The sequence below is a fragment of the Melanotaenia boesemani genome, chromosome 6 (assembly GCF_017639745.1).
Source record: "Melanotaenia boesemani isolate fMelBoe1 chromosome 6, fMelBoe1.pri, whole genome shotgun sequence".
In the NCBI taxonomy this organism is placed as follows: domain Eukaryota; kingdom Metazoa; phylum Chordata; class Actinopteri; order Atheriniformes; family Melanotaeniidae; genus Melanotaenia; species Melanotaenia boesemani.
This window is the reverse complement of record NC_055687.1, coordinates 26,881,846-26,907,678: the sequence shown is the minus strand read 5'-3', so window position 1 is coordinate 26,907,678 and position 25,833 is coordinate 26,881,846. Positions and strand designations below refer to the sequence as shown.

At 37.4% G+C, this 25,833-nt stretch overlaps 1 protein-coding gene across 1 annotated transcript in view; it reads left to right on the top strand.

The window, feature by feature from the left end:
• The window catches only part of LOC121641592 (CUB and sushi domain-containing protein 3-like), a 289,036-nt gene that overhangs the window by 171,308 nt on the left and 91,895 nt on the right, over positions 1 to 25,833 (top strand). The window contains exons 33-38 of the mRNA XM_041987820.1: positions 9,231 to 9,344; positions 10,168 to 10,263; positions 10,632 to 10,835; positions 20,565 to 20,689; positions 20,832 to 20,928; positions 22,082 to 22,186. Coding sequence (XP_041843754.1) covers positions 9,231 to 9,344; positions 10,168 to 10,263; positions 10,632 to 10,835; positions 20,565 to 20,689; positions 20,832 to 20,928; positions 22,082 to 22,186 — 741 coding nt within the window. The remainder of the gene's footprint in view (positions 1 to 9,230; positions 9,345 to 10,167; positions 10,264 to 10,631; positions 10,836 to 20,564; positions 20,690 to 20,831; positions 20,929 to 22,081; positions 22,187 to 25,833) is intronic.

The following is a 25,833-nucleotide window of genomic DNA, read 5'->3' as shown; positions in this document are numbered from 1 at the left end:
ATCCGTTTTATCAGAATTTGTTAATTAATTTTGACTGTTTAACTTCATTCATCACATCTAGTGATTTTATGACATATACTATTACCATGGAGATGGTTGGTGAGGTGGAAACAGATTAGGTCTCTTCGTTCTCTCTTCTCTTAAAAAATTACTTTAAAGATTTATGATTGAGCTGAAAAATTTTAACTGCTTTAAATTGTCTCAGCAGTTGACTGAATAACAATAGATAAGCATACAGGTTTATATGTAATATGGCAGCTCAGAAAGTGTGTGTTTGAACACCACCTGCTATTAGTTTTTTGACAAATTTCCAACAATGCATAGCACTTAATAGATCAGGGGTGGCCAACGTTGGTCCTCAAGAGCCACAAACCTGCAGGTTTTCCATGCATCCCTGCACCAACACACCTGACTCAAAGTAAACGGATCCAACAGCCTATAAGGATCTGCACAATGACTCATTAGTTTGAGTCAGGTGTGTCGGTGCAGGGATGCATGGAAAACCTGCAGGTTTGTGGCTCTCGAGGACCAACGTTGGCCACCCCTGTAATAGATCAACTGGTCTATGTTAATTCTTCTTTTAGACAAAAAGTCACATGAGAGAGGATGCAGAGTCACAGACTTAAAGAGCCTATCTAAGATTATAACATTTTTCTTCCCCTCTGTATTATAATGATCCTATCTGCAGCTTGCCCTTGTTTTTGACACTAAAAGGACTCCATCACCAAAACTGAAATGATAAAGAGGGCAGCCAAAGTCTATAATGAAGGGGTTATAGCATTCAGAAGGTCAGATAAATTTTCTGTTTTCTAGTCGTTTCTGCTCTTGCTCTCTTGAAAGTTTACTTTCTCTGAGATCATTACATTTGCATTACATTCTGCTGATTGTTGTGAAACTTTTTGAGTTATGGACCAGCACAGCTGTTACAATTTCTGAAGTGAAATTGTGCCGCGTAGTCCCAGATTTAGACCTCTGTTAAGCACCACTGTTTCTGGAATAAGAAAATTAATCTGAAAGATTGATTACTTGTTACTTCAGGAAGAAGAAGGAGTAAATAGTTTACATGCTGCAGGCCTTTAGGTTTCAAAGGTTCTCCCCAGAAATGTTTTTAATGTGGTAGTACTGGAAAAAAATCAGTGGATTTTAATAAGAAAATTTGTAGTGACCTGCTGGCACCATTTTTCTTCTTTCTCTTTCTCTATATATTTATTTATTTATTTTTTTGACTGACACGCTTTGCAGTGTGACAGTGTCAGGGTTTCTAACTGTGACATAGTTGCATTTAAGATTCTGAAAAACAAGCTATGTTTAAACAAAACAACCTGGCCAGTTTCATGTCCAAACACTAAGTCACTGCACCGAAGACCATTTCTGATTCTTCATCATCAGGGTATCCTTGTCATCTTTGACTGTTGACTTAAGCCTTGTAAAACTGAAACCTGTATGCATGCAAATTTAATAAAAATAAAAATATTTATGGTTTGTTAATAAGATAGCTTAAAATCTTTAAAAACATACAGCTGAAGGTAAGAAAGGTTTAGAAATTTAAGAAAAGGCTTTCATCAAGTAAAATGACATGATTAGAATTTTTTTAATAACCATTTTAGCTTTAGTTTTGTTCCATTACTTGCGCAGCATTCCCAATTAGTTACTAATTAAATTAAAATTTGGTTTCTAAATGTTCCCATAACTAAACTGTCTCTTTTGTGTTAACAAGGCCACAAGATATTACTCTAAATAACTGAGAGCTTCCATTTTGGGGAAGCAGAATGAACTGGTGTAGAAGCATTAGGTAGAGGGACATGCTAATGCCAAAATATCATCAGAGAAAAGCAACCACACACAAATGAACTAGAAAACAACAAACTCACAAGAAGCAGCTATTTAAAGCTTAGATTTGGCTAATTGCCTCAAATTAAACATAACAAAGAACTACCTGAATACTTGAGTGAACATTATACAAACAAGGAATTCCAGTGTAATTAGGGACATTTACCATTTACCAAAAAATAAACCTAATCGTGTAACAAGAAATACAAGTAATACTACACAAGATAGTGGAATAAAAAGAAGAGTAATTCTTTATAGTTCATTCCTCTTGCAAGATACACACAGTCTGTGTTTGTAGAAGCGATATGTGGTGGACACATATTCTTCAGTCACATTGTCCTGCTATATGCCACTGGAGAGCGACTTTAACTCCCCACAGCAATACATGCTGAACAGGTGCCACAGTGCAATAGTCTGCACTTTTCAAATGGACACTTCCAGCATGATATCAAAGCTTGTCACTAAGCACTCATCCTCCCCAAATGGCTCCAGGAGCATGGCATTGATTTTAATTTACTTCACTTCCTTCCCTGCACTCTTTTTAGATCTCATGCCAATGGGACACCTTAGCGATGTGGTAGAAAAGAGTTTTTTACAATGGATGCGGTGGTGAACAGCTTCAGGGATTGAGCTGTAATCACATTGTGAATGTTTGCTATGCCTTTGAGTTTAGTTACTTCATTTTCTGTAAAGGATGTACTGCATGACCATGTAGAACTTGACATGTTTTTTTTTGTTTGTATTGCATAATTGATAATTGATGATTGATGTATTACCAAAAACTGTACAAAAATGATTGGCTGAGAGTAAGTTTCTAAGAAGATTTGTGTCAATTTAGTAATTAATCTACATCAGTAATGGGGAAAATCTAATGACAAGAACATAATAAATAATTGGAAAATTTACTGATGTAGAATTTTCAGTCGGAAAACCTTATTCCCTTCTCTTTAAAGATGAATCTGTTTTGACTGGAACTTTCATCAAGGTCCTGCTGTACGTTAGGTAACACAAAAACTTATTAACGTTTTATCCATTTTACAGTGTTTGCTTGCATTTCATTAATTTTGTAAGATAAATAAAAGTTGCACTTTAAATTTTGTTGTTGTTCACATATAAACTGATGAAGACTTTCTAACGATACATTACACCACACAGTTAGCATTAGCCTTAACCAGCAACACACACCATGGAGGGGAAAAAAACCCCAATAAATTAAAAAACACTCACTAGCAATTACCAGTAGTGGGGATATAATCTTCAACTATAATGACATAATTAATGTAGCCTTTTCTCTTTTTATCTTCAGCTCTCAATCCCGTAGCTTGCCTTGGTGCTTTGTGCCAAAATGCTGTGACAAGGAGGTTGTACTATTGTTGAAAGCTAGCTCGGTCTTACAGTGAATGCACTGTACAGTCTTTTCATTTGGTTTGAGTTTGAAATGATCCCACACTTGGGACACTTTTTGATGGTTTCTCTGGCTGCCTTCCTTTCTTCCTTTGTTCTGTCGCCTTTCTCTTTGCTCCCCTGACTCTATGACTTCCCACTGCCATTAAACAAACAAGTGCACTTCTTGTAATTAATTAAATTGAATCATTTCATTTTAAGTTTCAGCCCTACACAGACACATGACCAAGGATAACAGACCATCACATCTTCTTTTCAAACTGATCACTCTCAAATGAGATTGTCATTAAAGGAGGGTCAACATATTCAGTACTTGTTTATTTCTTGCATTATCACTGCCCAGCAGGAATAGAAATATGAGACCCAAAACATTCACTAATATAACGTTCAAATACCCAGAGAGGTTTGAGATTAAAGTGGCTTAAGTGCTTTGAGATAAGTCAAGGTGAAGATGCAGACATGAATATGTTTGTTCATGGTCCAAGTGCATCACATTACACTACTGTGACTGGGCCCAGAGGACAACAGATTCATCACAGTCCTGCATAAATTAGGTAACAAGTTTCCGATGATTTATTGACTTAATATCTGGCCGTGATTACAGCAAAGGAGCAGATTGGAGTCATGCATGGCTGGCTTTGGATTAGAGGCAGAAATGAGCGACACTGTGCTTATGAGAGTGTGTATAGAAGCGCTCATGTTTGAGTTTGTAAGCGTGGCTTCTCAGAGCAGGGGAGTGTAACCTATTCAACAGAGCACAGTGTTGGTATGCTAATACCACAGCAGTGAGCCATCCCTAAAGGTAAAATCATCTCTTATTCACACTCTGGTTCAGTCTTCATTGGTAGTCTCACATCTCGAGAGATAAAGAAATGATACTGCTGTAGCTCTTTAAAAGTGCACCTTTTTGTGTGTTTTGTATTGTGTGTATACAGATGCATTTTTTCTTGCTTTATAAGACTGTTTTGGCTGTCATTTGTCTTTAATTTCTTTGTGTGTTCATCTGTTATATGTCACATAGAACAAGTGGAAAGGTACAGTTATTATAGGAAGATAAGAACAGTTACACCCTCTCTAGTGTTTTCATCTTCATGATGTTGCTTGGTCACTGGGTGGTCATTTCAACCCACCATCTCTTGGTTAATGAGATTTAGCATTTCTTTTAGTGGCAATTAGGGCTGTTAAGTTTCTTGTTTTTGTTTCCAAGTCTGCCTTGTTTTCTTTTACTTTTTGTATTTCTTACTTTTGCAGTGAAATGGCTTCACATTGCTGTAATGTAAGGCTACATGCCAGATGATGTCCATCCTGCTATAAAGTGAAGATGACAGGGAGGTATTCCATAATTCATTGGCAGAAGGAAGAGCATATGCTGATGCCCTTTTTTTTTTTTTTTTTTTTTTTTTTTTTTTTTTAAATTCTTGCTCTTACCTCTGTTGTTGATGAAGGTTCAAGGTTTTCTTTTATTTTAATATCTCCAAAGTTTGGTGTTCTGGCTGTTTATTTATTTTTTTTCTTTTTCTTTTACAGCACGTGGATATGGTTAGAACACAGGATTCAGATTCAGATTCTTAAAAAACCCTCTTAAGCTCAAAAATGTTTTTTTTTTTCTTCAGTTGGTTTCTTATTTCATCTCAGCACAGAAGCCTAACAACAAAACACCATTTGGGCTCAGATGCCCAATGCCCTTGACAACACAACCCTCAGTATGTGTTAATTTAATTTATTCATTACTGTTTTTTCTTTTAATTTTAGTTTTTTATACGTTTGGTTGGCCATCATTAACACTGTGGCCCTTTTCACAAATTTATTTTGCCTTACCAAAAAAATCATCTTTGTTAACTGGCTTCTGTTTCTCTGATAATTTACCGATACCAAACAGAGGTGGCTCCACACCCCATACAAGCTGCCGGCTTCATAGAATTAGCTGGGAAGAATTTACAGCCACAGCATAATCTGCATCCACAATAATACCAATACAACCCATTTATTCACCAGTCCAGAAGAAAAATAACAAGTTCTGCAATAAAGTTCAGTCCTCTGTTGCCTAAAAAACACAAACAAAATGCTGCTTAAAGGGGTCCTTTTTTTTGTTTGATTGTTTTTTGTTTTTTTGTTGTTTGTTTTTTGAGAGTTGGTGGTGACACATTTCATGTACAAGACAGTTCAAAGTACTTTACATAAAACATTCAAACGTTACAGTTGGTGCAAAGAAAGCATTAAAAAGTAGTAAAAGGTCATAGCAAATAGCAAAAATTATTAAAATTATTAGAAGCAAGACAAGTTCAAAGTTACTTTGCAGATTTCATGCGTAGGCACTTTTAAACCTGGATTTAAAAGTTTCTACATTTCGTGAAAGTTTATTCCCCGCTAGCAAATCGTTCCACTTGTTTGTAGGTTGTAGTCTCCATGTTTAGTTTGGAGTCTGGCCTGGACTAGCTGACCTGAGTTTTGGATCAAGAGCTCTGCTATATTTTATATCTTCTTCACACACTTCTTCACACACTTCTTCATACACTTCCCAAATTTCCCTGAGGACTCTCCAAAGGGATTAATAAAGTATTTCTATTCTATAACATATCACAGATGTATTTTGGGCTTCAGCCATCAATGGTGTGATGTGTTTAGATCTCTTACTCCTCATTTCCACCAGGTGTGTGTGTGCCACGCGTTCCGCTGCGACCTCCGCCGCTGTGCGTGTCAGGAGCATCCCGGAAGCGCCTTGTCGTGGCTCTCTGCTAAACTTTGTCCTGGTTACAACTCAAGCAGCAGCATCTGGCTGAGCTGCAGATGTTTAATGCTCTTTTTAGGAAATCCTGTTACCGTTACATTACATTAGACCATCACAGTAATCTAATCTATTGGAGATGAATGAATGGATGAGTCTCTCCTGGTCTTTTGTATTGTTTCTCAGTTGGTAAAAAGCTGTCTTAGCTTTGATGTGGCTACTGAAAGTCAGATCTGAGTGTTGACCAAGGTTACAAACTTGGTCCCTAGGACCAGTTGTTCAAAAGATTAAACCCTGATAAAAGTTAACCGGATTGGATCAACTCTTGATAACCAGTTGTGAAAAAAAAAAAAAAAAAAAAAGAGAGATTCTGGAATCTGATTAGATTACGTAATCCAATCTTGGATTTCATTTGAATCAGACCTTCAGTTTGTGGATAACTTTCATCCAGATTAAATCTATTGAACAACCAGCTCCAGGTGTTTACCAATACTAACCCACTTGCTACCAAACAGAGTAATTGTCTTAGCATTGCTAATGTTTACTTGGCAGACGGTTCCACCATTGTTGAATTAACTACTTTTCACTAACTTGTGGTCTTTATGCTCTGCTAGTGACAGTTTCTTTGCTAATGCCAGCACTGGCTCAATCTGCCCTTCAAGTATTAGCTGTATATCTCAGATACACGGTACATAGGCCTTTTTTTTATTTATTTTTTTTATTCATCATTATAGATATTGCTTTTGACAACTCAGCTGTATGTTTTATTTTACTTTTTAAACAGTTTTTTCAACAATGACATCCTTAAACTATCAAAAAATTAGTTGTGACTGAAATGCCACTAAAAGGGTGTGGAGAGTTGCTAATTGCTACTACAAAATTTTACTGATAATTGCTGGAAACTTTAAAAGCAGAATTCATAGCTTAGAGGTTTTCTTTCTTTTTATTTTTTAACTAAACATGGACCTTGAATTTGTTCTTCTGGGTTATAAGTCCAATAAAGCCTTGAATAATAATTAAGTCTGACTTGTTGACAGCATTCATATGAAATATTCTTTTATTTAGCAGGTTACTAAACCAACTGTTGAAAAACATTTTGGTGTTTTAGATTAATTTTGGTTGAATATTTTCTAAATAAATAAACAAAAAATTGCAGTTTTTAATTTATTTAGTTTAATAACTTCTGCCTCTTAGATATTGCATTTCATTGTTCTTGCAGATTCCTGGCTTCTAGTACAACAACAGCAAGTCAGTGTCTGCAATGTAAGCATTTGGCGCACTTGTTTTTCGTCAAGACAGAAACGACACGAGAAGGTTGACATGGTTTTCAGGTTCCGGGTAGCTAACGCAATGATGTATCTGATTTCTGGCAGATATTTGCTAGTTTTTGGGAAGTAAGGTGGAGGCACTAATCGTCATGATCCCATGACAACACACACCCACACGGAGAGAAAAAAAGAAAACAAAACATTGTAACAATGCATTAAGTGCAAGAAAGTGGCAGAGGGGGAGAGGAGGATAAAAGCAAAGTGCATTAGGAATATGAACCTATATGTTTGCCAGAGGGCAACCTTGAGGCTGTAATTCTGCCACATAAACTTGTGTACAATACCTTTTTATATGCACAAGCAAGCTTTATTACATAGACACAAACACACTGGTGTCACTGAAATTGGGATCCAGTGTGCCATGTCTACTCACTTCGTTGCTGATTCACATTATTTTCAAGGATGAGATATAATCAGGAACTTCGCATTGAACATATTTATGAGTGGCAAATATTTAAACAATTTTCCCTTCAACTGCTTTAAGTGAAAAAAAAATATATTATTTCCCTGCTTATAAAATGTTAATTTGTTAATGTGGCATTTCATTAAGACAATACTGTTCCATGAATTAAAGGTTAGATTCTATAAAGACTTTGTCCGGACGTCCCCTCTAAGAAACTCATGTTTGTAGTGTGATACTATTTCAGCATGGGTGACTTATCTGGTTAGCTGCAGAAAGGTCTTTATTTATTTATCTCTGGATTCAGTGATTGCTCATTTGTAAAGGTAGCCTGAATTTGTATTTTATACATATATCTGTGAACCATACTGAAACAAAACAGAAGCAATTTATTCGGCTTCCTTCTCTTTGGCATTATTCCATCAGAATGCTGTTAGTTTTCCATCTGCTTAGATTGAAAACAGATGATCAAATTGCTTATGTTCAGACCATATTTGCATAAACTACTAACAACACATTTCCTTCATAAACAGATGGTTACATTGACTAAGATTAGTTTGCTTATTTCTGACAAACATTATCCATGCCTTGCCTTAGTTGTTGAATGAGCAACCAAACATCCACAGAGGACAAACGCACTGCAAATATCAGATTTCGGTTTGGATAGCAGAGTAGCCGGTCTGCCGTATAGCATATAAATTTACCTGCAAATGTCACAGATGCTGATGTGGTTCTAGCTGTTTGATATCACTGTCAACAAAACACTGTCTTCCCGCTGCTTTTAAGTAACAACTCAGGCTGTTTGCTGTTGTCAGCCTGCTGGTGCCTGAGCTCACACCGTCAGTTGCTGTCAATCCACAGCTTCCAATAACATGCCCCTCCAGCAGCTGAGAGAAAAAAGTAGTCATCTGAATAATTACAAAGGCATTTTTTCTGTTCTTTGTCTAGTAAATGAAAATATGATATATATATATATATATATATATATATATATAATTTTATTTACTCGAAAATCACACTTTGTCTGCATTGTCTAAAGGTTATTTTCCATATGTTAAATGCCATGGCCCTCCAAAGATAGATGCAAAATTCAAAGGAATACCTAATTATTGTTACACAGAAAATGTCACAGAATGGTTTATAAAGCAGATGGGACTTTGCTTGAGGAAACAATGACCTATAAAAAGCTACTTTCCAGAACAGATATTGCACCAAAAGTCACCTTTTTGTGTACTTACTACAGTTGTTAATGTTTTCAAACACATTTAAGCTAAGGTGTGTGTTCCGTTGACTTTGAGGTTTAGTTTAGAATTAGTTTGGGATGTCCATCTGGAGAAACACACAAGCTGTCTGGATTTGATATTTTACCCTTCAAGCAGAAGAATAAAATGTCTTCCATGTTTGATAGGTTTGTCATACCACCATTACTTAATGAATGCCTTTAGCCAAAAGCAAATCAGTCTAAATAACTTGTTTTTGATTGACACAGGCTTACCATCATCTTTTGAAACTTATGGTGTTCTGCTTTTTTTTTTCTTTGCAGTGCTGTTTGGTCAGTTTGTGGTTTTTCAGACTCTGTCCAGTGATGTGGTTGAGATCTATGATGGACCCTCAACAGATTCACCCCTTCTCTCGTCGATATATGGATCACACTCAGGTAAAAACACAACTCTGATCCTGATGTTTTTTCTCTATACAATTCACTCATTGGTATGAGTCGTAGTTTGGGAGATCAATGTTTTGTTTAACAAGCAACATGTTGCATCCACCTCTCCTCTCACTTCTAATCAGATAAGCATTATTCATGGAAAATGAATGGGAAATTTTAACAACTTTCTGTGGATAAAAGTTCTGTTTTTTCTTCTTACACTTAGTTAATGGTGTTACATAATACATAATTATTACAACTGAATTTTTTCAAATCTAAATTAAGATAACGGGAGCTCAACAGCTCTTGTAAAGTGTTGTCTTATGGCACTCGTCAAGGAGGGACACCCTTTGAAAACCTTCAAAATCATTCCTAGCTCTTGTGGAATAATCTACATAAACTATTATTCTTTTTAGTGCTCTTCAACCTACAGTTAACAAGTCATTTTTATGCATTTTTTTCAACCTTTAAAACCTCACTAGTTTGCTGGCGCCCCCGAGCACCGTCACTGATATTGTCAACTATTTCCCACCAACTATTTTGTGCATTATTGTTTGTTCAGACTCTAACATTAATAAGGGTGGTCCATAATGATATTATTTTGTATCCCATTTTCATAATAAAAGAAAATCTCTATCGCTGCTGTGTTGCTAAAAGACCTCTAGTTTGACCTGGAAATTATGACAATGTCACTTCCTGTCCTGTCCTGACTAAAAAAATGCAAAAATAGCTTGGTTTTAAGTGTTAAGCATTTGTCTGGATTAATAAACCAATATTTACATTTGTAACTGGCCCAATCTTGACATAGTCTCTTCTGAATTTTCCAATCTAGGCGACACACTTCCCTTAAGTTCAGGAAACAAGATAACACTCAAGTTCAACACAAATGGAACAGAAACAGCCAAAGGATTTCATTTTGTTTACCAAGGTAGGCTTGGTTCTTTATACTTTTATATATTTACATGTATTTAACTGACTTGACACACTGAGTGCCTTCAACTTTGCAGTTATTTTATACTTGCATTCATTCCATAAGAGGTGGTCCGGCAGAGTGCCACTGAATGTGGCTGGGCATGACTTAGCAGGGCAGAATGATGTGGAGTCAAATAGCCTGTCCTGGCAAAGCAGATGAGAGTGACTAATGATGTGCAAGAAGACTCACAAGGGCTTTGCTGCATCATTCTGCCTCCTTTGTCTTGCTATCTTTCCCTCTCCCCTGTGCCTGTCTTCCTAACATATCCCACCTCTCTTTGTCTTTCCGCCTCTTCTTTTGCTACCTCCCATTTCATCCCCCAGCTGTCCCCCGGACAAGTGCCACTCAGTGTAGCTCAGTCCCTGAGCCTCGGTTTGGGAAGCGGATAGGGAATGACTTTGGCATCGGCATGGTGGTACTGTTTGAATGCAGTCCAGGCTACACGCTGCATGGCGCCAATGCCATCAGGTGCGAGGCCGTGCCCAATGCCCTGGCCCAGTGGAACGGCACTGTTCCCACATGTATCGGTAAGCATCCCTGTCCCCACACCCATGCTGCACCCACCTGAAGTGCTCAGACACATACACACAGATCAAGACAGGTGGTGCAGGTGGAAATTGGTGTCCATTTTTCTTTCTTTTAGAATAAGAGTAAGAAAACCTTAATAGTCCATCAGTGGGGAAATTGTTTTGCTGCACTACACTACAGGTGCAGTAAGCAGAACCGCACGTCAAACAAGAATACACACACACAAATAATAAATAATACATACAGAATGTGGTCTGACAGCGTGAGGATGCACATAAACATGTAAATATGTAAACGCAGTTTACAGTTTACATGGGGGCTGCAGGGAGGAAAGACCTGCTGTATCTACTTGTCATTACTTTCACCAATGTCTGTCACAAATGACAAATTAGCCCCCTTTTCTTGTTTCGATAGAACAGACACGAAGAAAGAGGATGGGACAAACAGATATCACATTGTGGTGCAGACATTTCCTACATTGTAGGCTGATCAGTGATAGTTGGTCAGGTGTAGGAACATTATATTGTACTGGCTGTTTGTCAGGTAACTGGTGGTCTGAACATTTTAAAATACTGCAAAACTACTAAAATGTTAATCTGTTTGTTTTTGTCCCCCGTTACCTTTTGTGCTTTTGAGCGCCACCACTCCGTCTGACTGTGGTCAGCGCATGCACACGAGCGCCACACATCCATGCAAGCATACACACACACACACACGTCACTTTTTCTCTCTCCCTCTGTTGTTAAAAATGGACATCATTATTCCTTTTATATTTCACCACCCCTTTTCTGTATGAGTAGCATAGCCAAGGGTGCACACTTGGTGGCTCTCACCTGATTTAGGCAGACATTTCACGCACACAGTCACCAGTTGTTGCGGGGTGTGGTACGCGGGCCGCGGTACGCGGGCCGCATCCTGCATGGGTGGCAAAACCAAGCAGAAGGGTTTTGCTGTTCTTAAATAGGAAGACCTTGATCAGGTTCCTGGCTCATGTGACTGGAGTCAAGGTGTTTTGTGTTGGCATTAATTAGGGAAATTAAATGTTGGCAAAGGTGTATTCCTGTAGGGAGAATAAAAATGATTATAAGTTAATTAAGTTAATTTAATTCAGAATCATACCTTGGTAAAGATGTTGTTTTTTTTGTGGAGGGGGAAAGTTTCACTTGTTTTTGTATATTTCTTTTTCATTTGGGTACTGAGCCTAGTGGGAGGGGCTTATAGCATAAAAAGAGGGATCCTCACTGTGATGTGGGCAGTGCTGGGATGGACACCGAGGAGGTAACAACCACTGAGGATCTGTGTGAACTGGACTGGACTCTGGCCTAGGTGACCCCTGTAAATTACTTATTGTCACAGAAGGTGAGAAAATAAACATCACAAGCATTTTACTTCTTTCGCTTGCCTGAGTTTCTTCCACTCCGAGAAGGAAATGGAGAGGACCCCGTGACAACTGCAAAACTACTAAAATGTTAATCTGTTTGTTTTTGTCCCCCGTTACCTTTTGTGCTTTTTTTTGTAAAATTGTTTGTATGCATTTGGAAAATATGTTTAAGTCTAAACCTCTAACTTATTAAAATTACTCTAAGAAAAATGATCAAATTAGCAAATTTAAAAAGCTTCTACCAATGTTTATTTATTTGAAGTGTATTATCACAATGATATGTGCATAGGGAAAAAAAAGAAATAGAAAAGTTTGATTTCTAAACTGTGTAGAGCCGTAGATAAAAATGTTTCCAGTCTGACTCATTATAATTTTTATATATATATATATATGTATGTATATATATATATATATATATATATATATATATATATATATATATATATATATATATATATATATATATATATATATATATATATATATATATATAATGTATGTGTATGTATTTGGTTTATTTGGAAGAGAACAATACATTAAAACAAATTTGCACCTCAGATTTTAGCCAAGGCTAATTTCCACCCAATGTCCTTGAAGGAAGTTCAAAGCAAGGTATAAAAACTCAACAGCTAGATAAAATACTACATAATCAGAAAAAAAAAATTAAATAAATGACAAAACATCCATTCATCACTATCTATATACACCCTTTCACTTACATTTCCCATATCTACAGGATATCATATCCAGCATCATTCTGTGGTTGTGGGCTGCAATTTCACCATGAACCCTGGAGATGAGTTCTAATGCCACAGGAAACAACAAATATTTGTATATTTGACACTGACTGCTTTCAGTGTAAGCTTAATACTGTGCCTGTAGTTGGAAACATGTTTTTGACGCTGCTGATGTTCTGCAGGCCTGCAGCTCTTGCTGTGCTTCCTGTGTAGAAGAGATGTAGACTTGGTTTGTGCTGCATTTTGTTGTTAACTTAAGTCTTTCTTTTTTTTCTTGGATGGATAAAGACATTAACTTTTGTTTCACAGATTTCAAATTCAAAACCAGTGGTAAACATGAACTGGAAATCAAACTTAAGTTGGACCTTGGCAGGAAATTGGAGAAAATGATGAGCCAGAAGATATATAATATAACAGCAACAACTGACGGGTGTATGTAAAGTGAAACACACACTTAGGGGATCAGTATCTCTCTACATGGGGGCTTGGCAAACACACATTGCTCTTTATGCATAAAGGTATCTGCATGCAGATTTTCTCTCTTTGTCTGCACTTACTGATGTGCCTTTGGGAGGACATGCACTCAGTCTCAGTCAGCCAAATGCCTAATTTGTGAGGATGCAGCGCAATGGATGAAGACATGCAAAACCTTTGAAATAAGACCCTGTGCCAGCCAGGAAATAGCTCAGGATGGTGAGTGCAGAAGGTTTCAGTTCAGGGTTCATCTAAGTTCCCTGCCAAGTGATAAGGGAATAGCAGTAGCACGCGCAGTTCCATTTCAAACACAGTGATTTTTATCTTGAGATTGAATCTGGCTGCAGCATCTCCCGCAGTGGCAGTGTACTCGCTCAGAATAATGGATAAAGTTTTTTGGTGGCTTGAGAAAAAACAGTATGCTCTATTACTCAAGCTCTCTTTATGCGCTATGACAGCTTCAGACACTTTAGAAGATAGATTTCCATTTCCTCATCCTGCTGTGATTGACCCAGCTCATCATGTAACACTTGTTTAGCTTTCGATCAAACACATACAAAGCTGTTGAGCTAGCTTTGCAGGTGAGCTGTCCAACATTTTGTCCGGATTAAATAAGCCTCACCTGAGTGGCTGCACTAAGTTTAAGTGGTCTTTTAGAATAGAATAGAAATACTTTATTAATCCCTTTGGAGAGTCCTCATGGAAATTTGGGTACCAGTAGCAATACAACACCAACAGTAAAGCAGGACAAGCACAAGACACAATATATACAGGTACAAAGCAAAATAGAGGCAACAAGGTGCAAGAAAAGCACAAATAGAATGCAATAAATAACAATAAGATAAGTTAAATAAAACAATATAAACAAGCATTGCACACAGTAGAGGTGGTACAGATTCCCAGATCACTATTGCACGTATAAGTTATTGCAACTGTTTGTATGGGTAAAAATTAATAAAGAACTTATTGTGCATGTGTTCTATCAGGCAGACTGCACACCTCCCTCTCCCCCCTCCTTCTCCCCCTCCTGCCTAATGCAGAGTTGTACAGTTTGATGGCTCGGGGGACAAAGGAGTCTCTGAGCCGGTTGGTCCTACTCTTGGGGAGGAGCAGCCTGTTACTGGTCAGGCTTCTCTGTGCACTGATGACAGTGTGCAGAGGGTGACTGGCATCATTCACAATAGCCAGCAGTTTTTTTAGTGTTCTCCTCTTTGCCACTGTCACCAGGGAGTCCAGCTTCATGCCAACCACAGAGTCCGCCCGCCTGATGAGTTTTTCCAGCCTGGTAGCACACCTTTTTGTCATGTTACCCCCCCAGCAGACAACAGCATAAAAAAGCGTACTAGCCACCACAGACTGATAGAACAAAGGAAGGAAGGAACAAGGAAGTACAGACGGCTTTGGCCCTTCTTGTACAGGTGATCTGTACAGCATGTCCAATCCAGCTTGTTATCCAGCCACAACCCGAGGTACCTGTAGTTGTCTACAATCTCCACCTTGTTGTCCCTGATGGTCACTGGACGTGGTTGTGGGTTGGACTTCCTGAAGTCAATAACCAGCTCCTTAGTCTTTGAGGTGTTAAGCTGGAGATGGTTCGTCTGACTCCAGGTGACAAAATCACTGACTAGATTCCTGTACTCGTCCTCTCCATCATCCCTGATACACCCCACGATGGCTGTGTCATCTGCAAACTTCTGGATGTGACACAGCTCTGAGTTGTAACAGAAGTCTGAGGTGTAGAGTGTGAAGAGGAGGGGGGCCAGCACCGTCCCCTGGGGTGCTCCTGTGCTGCTAATAACAGTGTCAGATGTGGTGTCCTTTAGCCTGACGTACTGCGGTCTCTCTGTGAGGTAGTTACCAATCCAGGACACCAAGCAGGGGTCCACCTGCATCTCTCTCAGTTTGTCCAGAAGCATCAGGGGCTGGATTGTGCTGAAGGCACTTGAAAAATCCAAGAAGAGGATCCTCACTGTGTTACGGAAAACAGCTGATTTTTTTCCGTAAACAGCTAAAAGAATGGCATGGGCATGTAGTGCACAGTATTACTTCTGAAAAAAAAAAAAAAAACACACACACAGACCACAGCCTAGTATTATATAAGCCCACAGATTGCTATGATTCATACTCAGTATGCCCACACTGTGGAATTCACAGTTGGCTTAAACACTTGTTCGAAGGTGTCAACAAGTAAACAGTGTCTCACAGTGCTTGTTTTTAAGAAGTGGATTCTTGTTTAGAAAGAGCCTCCCAAGGCCAATTAAAGTGTTTTAGTCTGTGGGAGTGTGGTAAGGCTAAGCCAGAGAGCTGCTCTTTAGGCCGTCCCTGTGTCAGAAAGCTTGCTAAAATTTTTGGAAAGTGAAAATTATGAACCAATCTTACTAATTGTACCTCTACTCGAGTTATATTTTGGTCTGTTTTTCATGCCAAGAGGGCAAATGTCTGTGTTCTTGTCCAGCATATATAATTTAAATCTCATACTTTTCCACTCAAATTTCTGCATACAGATTTAGTTTTATTCTGTACTACAACGTGTTGTACAGAATGAAAAATGTTGTACTACAATTTTTGGGAATCAGTTTTAGCCAATTATTATTAATATAAAATACTTAGAGGTATGTATTGACTGAAATTTCAGCCATGAAGAAATATTTTTTCCCCTAAAATAAAATAAAATAAAAATAAATAAATCTGTATTACTTGGATTCTGCAATTCCAAGTGATGCAGATTTTAATACTTCATAAATACTCAACCATTGTCCCTACTAACAAGAGGCCTGGACCCCTTCAGTGCAGCTGCCGTGCGCTCTGAAAATGAAAACTGATGCCTACAAAGCAAAAAGGAGATTTAAGACGATAGAAAACCCTTTTTATGTAGCTGTTTTCTCAGCTCTTAATATAAATTAAGAGCTGAAAAAACAGCTGTGTTATTTTCTTTTTTCTCCTGGGATTGATAAAGTATATTTTCATTTCATTTGATTTGAAATTAATATTTAACAAAAGAGAAGATGGAATTCAATTAGGGACTGGAAGACCTCAAGTATGGTTACAATAATAGAAGAAAAATAAAAACTCCAATCATCAAAGCATTTGTCCTTGACTTCAAAAGACAAAGGCTTGAAAAAAGGGATGATGTGTGAGATAAATCATGAGCAAAAATGTTAGGGGACATTTATAAAGGCTCAAGAAAACCAACCACACCTAGACTAGGTTATAATGTGGGTTTGCGATACTCCAACTACAGATATTCAAATCTATTTCGCAGAAAGCATGGCAAGTTGTTTTATTAATGCATTTTCACCTTTTTGTTTCACATAAGCTCAGTATTATATAATATTAAATATGAATCAATCGCGGTTGGTAACAATGTTAGTCATTAGTCTGGTCACCTGCACCAGCTAGACTCTTTGAAGCAGCAAGGAATTGTAAGATGGGATCATCTCTTTTCAAACATGCCTCTATCTGTTGAGCAGGGGTTGGATTGGTCATGGTTTGGGTTTCTGTTTTAGCCAGTTGCATGGGGCATAATTCAGCAGTACAGTAAATAATAGTTTCATTCTAACACTTAAGAAATCTGGGAATCAAACATAAAACCTTGTATAAGAAAACAACATATAACTGGATGTCGTCTGCAACAGAGTATGGATCCCAAACACATACCAAAAAAGAACATCCTCAATGATCTGTTTAGGCTGAAACACTGATGGTTTTACCTAAACGCCATCAAGAATTTGTTGAATGGCTTAATCAGAGCAGCACGTTCAAGACAGTCAAGACAGTCTCACAGAATTTGAAGGTGTTTAGCAAAGAAATGGATCAATATCCTCTCAGCAAGTATTGAAAATCTGAATAAATAAATAAATAAATTAAGACCAAATAAATAAAAAGTGTTAGTTTTAAATTGCCTGTATACCATAAGAGGGTTTAATCAAGTAATTTTGCTTAAAATATGAAATGTCATCCTTAATTTAACACCTCTTTGGAACTGGATAATCTTTTCTTCTAATCAAGGTATTCTCAGCAGAAGGATTTTGTTTAGGGGTGCCTAAACTTTTGCATGCTATGTATCTGACTCCCATGCTGTCATATAGTTATACCACAATGGACAGAAAGCATTTGGTGATGTGAGTGTAAGAATTTAATGAAATATAAATGTAAAGCTTGTATCTCAAATGTAATTGAAAGAGGTCACGTAGGAACAAAGTTCGTGCAGTTTATTTAGCCAAGTGCACGTATGCAAATGTTTGACTAAAACATTGCTTATTAAAATCCACAGTGATTTCACTGCATTTTAGACATGCTAAACAGCGACACATTATGTGTGTGTGCTTTCCTACCTGTGGTAACTCAGACACACAAGCCCAGTGTATATTTAGATGGATGAAGAACATCCATTGTCCTCAGGACTGTGATGAATTCTAATCTTCTGTGACTAGTTATATGAACAAGTATGAATCAAATGAGTGGTCCGATTGTAACACTTGTAAAGCACTTGATGTGTTACTTGCAAAATCCTGCTCTCATCCTATAGAGAAAACAGAAATGCTGCATTTGTTATTCTTTAAAAGGCTTTGATTTTTCTCAGGTGTTTGTTGCAGTATTGAAAGATGGGTATGCGTATTCTAGAGAGGCTGCAGGAAATTACTGCACAAATCAGAAACAGAGGTTACTGGCATTGGCAGCCTGGTCACTTGCCTTATTATTGATTGCATTGCGCTTCATATCTCTGAGAAGCCTTTAAGTAATGTCCGCCTGATTTCACATTTTTAGTGCAGCCCTGTTATGTTATTGTCATTGATCTTTATTATTTCATTCACAGAGCAGACCACAAAACAATTACACAAGCCGGTATCTTTCAGCTGCGTTTTTATGGAGTTAATCGACTTCAGCGCTGAATTCTCCAAACGTGACATGCCTTCGAAGAAGAAGTTAATGCTGTGGTGATGATATGAAAGTGTGATCTCTGCTGTGATTGCTTTGAGATGCAGAAGAGAAGTAATTTTCTTTAATGTGTCACTCAGAAGGAGAAAGACCAAAGCAGTCACTGTGGCACCATTCTCTAAGTGTCTGTGGAAAGGAAGGCATCACCTGGAAAATATTGATGTTTAAATTAAGTAAACATATCTGATTGAAATATATGTGATAGCTAAAGACTTGTTTTTATTTATCTTTGTGATAAGCTGCCCCTGCCGCCATGTCTCTTCTTGTTTTCCATCTTGAATCCACCAGTAGTTGATGATACTATCTGACAGTTATCATTGACCTGTACAGGGTAAACTCTTGTCCTTGACAAAGAGCATCTGCTTCTTGATTGTGAGAACACTTTTCATTGCACTGCAAAGGTTGCCTCTCAGTGATATCTGTGTTCCACATTGCATGAAAACTGAATACAAATGCTAGTTAACCTACAATACCTGGGTAAGAATTGTCTAACTTATTTTTGCTATTATCTATTTTTAAAGTCCAAAGAAAACTTGAGCCAGTATTATGTGTAAAGGGAGAAAATAAGAAGAGAAACTGATTGTTTTAGTGCAATGCAATGAATATAGACCTTTTACTACATCTTTTTATAGGATGCCGTATCAGTCATTTAAGTGAAAATGTATGCCATGGCGTAACGGATATCTTTGTTCTGGCTGGTGGCAGCTGAACAATGGTTGTCAACAAAGCAAAGATAAAAAATAAATAAATAAACTGTCTGCATTAATCAGCAGAACTACTGCATATTTTAGCTGAAAGGAGAGAGCATTATGCTCCATGTTTTGTTGTGCATAATAGTCTTGCATGGCTGGGTTAACACAGTTCCTAATGAACAAAAAAATGAGCCAAAAACTCTGAATTTTGTAGACTGAATACAAGGGCAATTGGTACCTGTCTGAAAAACAGTGAAGAAAGTGTAGCTGTTCTACCCACACTTTCATGATTTAGTTCTAGATGTGTCACAATGCCCAACAATGTCAGTGCAACCTGGGGAGGGGCTTCAGTTTTGCATTTGTCTGAGTGCTCAAAGACTTGATAAATATGCTTGTGGTACTGGTTGAAATGAGGTGAATACAAAAAAAAAAAAACTGTTTTAGGAGTTGAAAGATGTGATCCATTTGTTCAGAAATTTGATATATAAGGATTTTATTGTTAACCCATGGGAAAAAATAAGATAAGCTGGTGCTCCCATTGCTAAGGTTTTTCTGAGTTTTAAATGATATATTATGATCTGAGTGAATACTCGATCCTGATTGGCTGTAGGGTGTCAATTAAAAAGTTTTATAGGACCCCTATAAAAAAAGTTCCGGTCAAATAGCCTTATTGTTATAAATTTTTACACTGGCTAAGGGCTATTTGGTAACCATGACAACAGAAATTCAGAACATACTTTAACATACGTTATTTCACCTTTTTATCACAACAGCAAGACAGTAGATGAAACATGAGTGATTTTATAGTTTCCTTTAACCTATTTGGTTTTTTTCTTGCTTGATACACATTTAATGATCAGAGTGAATGATGGAAAATATTTCTTGCAATAAAAATGATTTAGGAAACTATCATCCTCTGGACACACACACAAGCTGTAAGAGCTGCACCTGCCCTCTGAAATGATACTTTGTGCCACGTGACATAACATTAAGCAATCATTTCACTTCCCTCCACTGATGAGGTCTAATACAACAGCTGCAGCCGACTGAGCTGCAGGTTCTGTGTCAGAGCCCGTTACCTTTGCAGTGATTTTAATGGTAAAAAAACATTAACATATTAATAATTGATTTAATATTTATTTCTTTTGTAAGTTCACGCCTCCACGAAGTCCATTAATTTCTGATAATGGACACCTCGTTGTGCATAATTCCTTACATAATATAGTTTTAATTTATATAATATAAGTAGAACTTATCATTTTCATGGCTATCACAGAACTCTAATCTTTCTGTCAAATCTTTTGAGTTTCATCACATGAGGTGGCTTTACAGTTCCTCGTTTCAAATCATTTTACTGGTGGACGTTCGTAAAGACTGAGAATTTGCTGTTTCAAACTCTGATACCCACCCACTCCCCACTGTCTGTGGCTTCATTTAGCCAGAACTTTGTCAAGACTGACTTTTTTTTCCTTGTCTTTCCTTACCAATATGCGGTTCTTTGTCTAGTTCCCTGTGGTGGAGTGTTAACTGACCGCAAAGGGACCATCCTCTCTCCTGGATACCCTGAACTATACGCCCACTATCTCAACTGTGCCTGGAGAATCTCTGTTCCCGAGGGAGCTGGCATACAAGTGAGAAAAACCAGATGCAAATTTTTAGCCTTAAAATAGCTTCATAATGTTTGATTTTTTTTTTTTTTCTGGGAGGGGAGTGGATCCACTATTTGTAAATGGTCAAGTTGTTTTAAGCTTTCATTGTTTATATATCTTTCAGATTCAAGTTGTGACCTTTGCCACAGAACACAACTGGGATTCACTGGACTTTTTTGACGGAGTTGATGGTAATGCTCCAAGGCTCGGTAGCTACTCAGGTAAATCTGACATAAGAAAATTTTAGTTGTCAGCTCCCATTTGAATTTCAGTCAGATGTCACAAGGCTCTAGCAGCAGACAGATGTGGTGATGGAGCTGATAAGATCCGGCATTTCCTTTGAGAAGGCTGTCTAAAAATCTACTTTAAGTTAAAGATGAAGTAAAATTCCCTCTTCACCCTGTGCTCCTGTCTTTACAGTAGATATTTTCATTATGGAAGTCCCATTTCAATCTGAAATTTCACCAATGTAATGTTGCTGTACGGCTCACATTACTGAGCAGTTATAAAAAGGTAACCAACAAGAACCTGGCCACCACATCATTTTAGATGCTCATTCCTAAAATAAAAGAGACTGGTGTATAATGTATATGTATAATGACTTCTGCTGTGATATTATTTTTATAAGACAAGCTGTCAATTTCTCAAGGGGTTTATATCTCATTTTAGAGTGAAACTATTTAAATAATGAAATAGCTCCACAATCTGAGCACAGAATGAGCTTGAGAAGGTTAATTCATTTTAAATGACTGCAAGTGTATTTTAGCTTGGAATAAACTGGTTTAAATTATCATGAATATGCTGTATGTTAAAATCTCCATGCAAATTTCCAAAGTTCAGAATAGAGAAAATGATTTCTGATGTAAACTTTGCTCCAATTAAAATAACTTGCAGTGAACTAAGATTGTAGTTCCTGCTCGGTTTCTTGGTTTGATTTAATGGGTTGGAAATTTTAAAGGAGGTATGCACAACACGATTATGACACTGGCAGAATTACAAAAAAAAGTGTGAAAAAAGCAGTTACTGTTCCTATTCTTAAGATCAAATGTAGACTCCTTTTACTATTGCATTTTCTACAAGATGAGAATGAGTTTTGTGAAATCTGAAATATATATATATGTATATATATATATATATATACTCAAATGTAAAAGCTTAAAATGTAAAAAAAAAAAAAAAAAAAGAGCCCTGAAAATAAACTTAAAATAAGAATAGAGAATTTTTTAAATGGAAAATATGTTTGATTGCAGTGTTATTGTGTCGTATTTTGGCAATGCATTTTTAAACATGTTAATCACCGTACATTTTTCATGAACTTAAATCTGGAAAACAGACCAGCAATGGTCTTAACTGCATGCTTCGTGTTGTTTGCAGGTACAACAATTCCCCAACTGCTGAACAGCACGTCCAACAACCTGTACTTGACCTTCCAGTCTGACATCAGTGTGTCAGCTGCTGGTTTCCACTTGGAATACACAGGTATGAGGAGAGACAGTGTGTATGCCTGCCTGTCAATTTGTCTGTTGTCACTTTATCTCTGTGTCTACCTGCCAGCGGTTTCCAGCTGCTGCATCGGGGTAAAAGAAGTAAGAGGGACAGCTGGTCTAGCCAGCACACCTGCACTTTATTAGAGGTTGTCTGAAAAGTAGAATTAGTGGGCACAGTTTTATTCTTTCTCTTTTTATCTCGTAATTTTCAGTCATTGTGTCTTTATCTCTGGCACTCCAGCTTGGTTGCTCCCTTGTGTTTTTGCTTTTTAAATGTTCACATAGCTCCAAGTTACTGGACCATTTTCATTTAAGACCTGAATTTCCTCATCTCTCAGTGGGCTATTCACTTAGGGGTTTATTTGTTAAGGAGCATCCTTAACATTTATCGTACACCGCTATTGATGAGTGTGGCTGGCCCCAGTGGAGGAACATATTTCGTAAGTGCTCCAAGACAAAAACTGTGCAAATAAAAATAGGCCCAATTCTTAATGAATCTGCTATTATCAATATATGAGGCAATCTTCTTTCATCCTTTGGTTTTGTTTCTCAAATTGAATTTAATCAGCTTCTTCTTTGTCTTCCAAGGTTATGGCTGTGAAACACTACTGTTGCATGTGATGTACAGTCATGACAGTTTTATTTTTTTTTTTTAAACAACCAAAAGCATAAGGATATCGGGAGTATGGAAATTTGGGTTTCATTATAATGTGAAAAAATGAGAATATTTGGATTGCACAAAGACATCAACACAGCTCTTTTAATTCAACATAAGACATTGGCTCAAGCTAACAGTCCAAATTCCATTATTTTATTACAAATATAAAGTATCATAGTTTTTGCTGAATCTGCCCTTCTGTGAGTCCGGAGGTGTCATACCACTGTGGAGCAACTTCTCAGTCATGCCCCTCACAGTCTGTGCTTTGTTTCTCTGCCCCCCCCCAAGCCCCCCCCCCAAGCCCCCAGCCACTACCAACTGCTGGGAATCTCTTCAGTGCCATGCCTCTTGGCTGGCTATTCTTTTTCTGTCTTAGATTTTCCTACTGCTGCCCATGTAATGTACACAAAAGCCAGTTTTTGAATCTTTGAGTTAAAAAGGCTCCAGACTCTACCACATTTTCATTTGCCATTCATAACAATTAATTGTATTCTCTGCCTGCTTGCAAAAAAGCTGTTTGTGTCTTCAAGTCACGTTCCCTCCCTTTGTTAAATACTCAATACGTATTTTTTTTTCTGTCATTTATCATTTTCCACGTTATGATTTTCTAGGTTACAGCAGATAGAAACTTCACATTTATATCCTTTTAGTCCACTTATTGCATGCCTCAAATGTTACCTCTAATTAGTTATAATTTTGTATCTTTTTTCCAAACAGGTTGACTTGAAAGAGACATTTCTGTTTTAAAATTCCCAGATTTTTGGCTACCACATAATATTCAGCACAGGGGGAAGAAAGCTGAAACAGGTGCTGGCTCAAACCCAGCCAACCAACCAACCATCTGTTTTAAAATATCTCCTTTGGGTGATTGTTAAAGTCCATTGAGACTAGTCAGAGAAGTCCTGTCTACATCCCATCTCCACAGCATCTTAGGAGCCAAGCATTTAACCAGCTTTTCTGAAGCAGACAGTGTGTTGTAGCTGCAGAAAACTGGCATGTTCTCATAAGCAACATGGCAGTTATGTTCCAAATAAAGCCCCACGGTAGGCTTTTGTCACTGCAGTGTTCAGTGGCCTAAATTATTTCCACATGAGCGATGATGATAACAAACTGAATCAATTGCTGATAGCTTATAAAGACTTTTGCCTGCTGTATCTTTCTCAAAATATATCAAGAGTACAGTTGCAAGGCCCGGATGACATTTATATTTACTTTTAGTAATTTAGGAGGCACTTATTTCCAAAGTAAATTACAAATCAGTGAACTGCATTTAGGTTGCAGAGCAGTAGAAGAATAAAACGATTTAAATCTGTTCAAATGACAGAGTGGGTAAGATTTGTTTGGATGTTCTGAACTATTTGTAGATGTAGGGATGGCCATGGCTTTACCCAAAAGCCGGTTGGCATAGTAAGTCACATACAGCTTATTTTTTCTTAGGTTTATAGAGTGCAAGGGAACATTACTGGTTATCGGTCATGACACTAAGGTTTCTCACAATCTTTGTTAGGAGGATAGTTGAAGAGGCAGAGAGACACTTGCTCAGAATTTTGCAGAAGCCATGAGGTCTTGTGAGAATGACGTGTACAATTACAAATCTCCTGTATAGCAGTGAAATGAGGAGCCATACTAGCAAATAACAGAGCCTGAGGAGGTGATGTATTTAGGGAAAAAAGGGCCCCCAGTACTGAACCTTGAAGCAATGAAGTTGTTCACATTTTCTCTTGTAAACAGAACTAATCCAGCAAAAATAACATTAAAGTGCTAATTCTAACCATAGACAAGCCAGGTGAAAAGAGTTTGTGTTTATTCATTTTTTAGGTATGTTTTTTTTATTTTTTAAACAACAAAAAAAAGCTTCCATATAGAAAAATACTTGCAGTTATTAAATATTTCCTGCCCATTACTTTAGGCTCATCACACTTATGTTACATTACTATGATAATGGTTATGTAATTGTCATAAATGGCTTTATTATTTGACAACAGCTGAAATGTCATATTTCCATATCTTATAAATTCAATAGCGATAACTTACTGACTAATGGAAAAATATTTGTGTATATTTGTTTTTGTTTTCAGTAAACAATTAATATTCTTTAAGGATTACCAGAATTATTAAATTATTACAAGGCTTATCTCATAAAAAGACAAAAAAAAATGCAGTGTTAGATAAAAATTTTCTGAATCATGTCAATCCTTGAGAAGCATGAGTTAGGCGTGCAGTCGGCACTCATTGTTTTTGCTGTGCTGCCAGAGTTCATGCAGCAAATGTATGTAAAATCTGCTTTTTCCATTTATGTCAGATAGCATATTCTGGTTTACTTTCATCTGGGTATAAATTTCCCTATTTGCACTATCCTGCATTGTAATTTTCAGGCTCAGCCTGCAGTAGGCAGGGAGGAGTGGTTTGGGTGAACATATGTTTATGCACATCAAGGCAGTTAATTTTTGTGCTATTGCTCAAGTTTCTGCCTCCTCAGACCACATCTTTTCACATTACTGCCTTGGCTCTTAATTTCTTTTTAATCTAAAAGTGAATTAAATGCAAACACAAGTCGAATTTCAAACATGCTGGATGCAGAGTCAGTACTGGTTAGCTATTTTTACACCATCCAAAGCTGATTATAGAACAATATAGGGAGTTGCATCCTTCTCATTTAGTTAATTTGATACTCTTCAGGCGAAGTGTCTGTTTCCTGGAATATGTTTTATATAATTGTGTGCATGCTCAGAAATATGTGGCTCTTACTTTACCTAAACTAGAGCTGTGTCAGATAAATATGACTCATTTAGCTACACACTCCTCTCTGTATTTTCACATGTCCATCACCACCCGGTGAGCTTTGTGCACAGCAGGTGTCCTCAGGATACATACTGACTAATTCTGAGATATCGCTCCTCCACAGCCACTGAGGATCAGTGAAAGTAGCTCATGTGATTAATGGTTGTTGAGTCCCTGCTTGAATGTATGTAAAGTGTTTT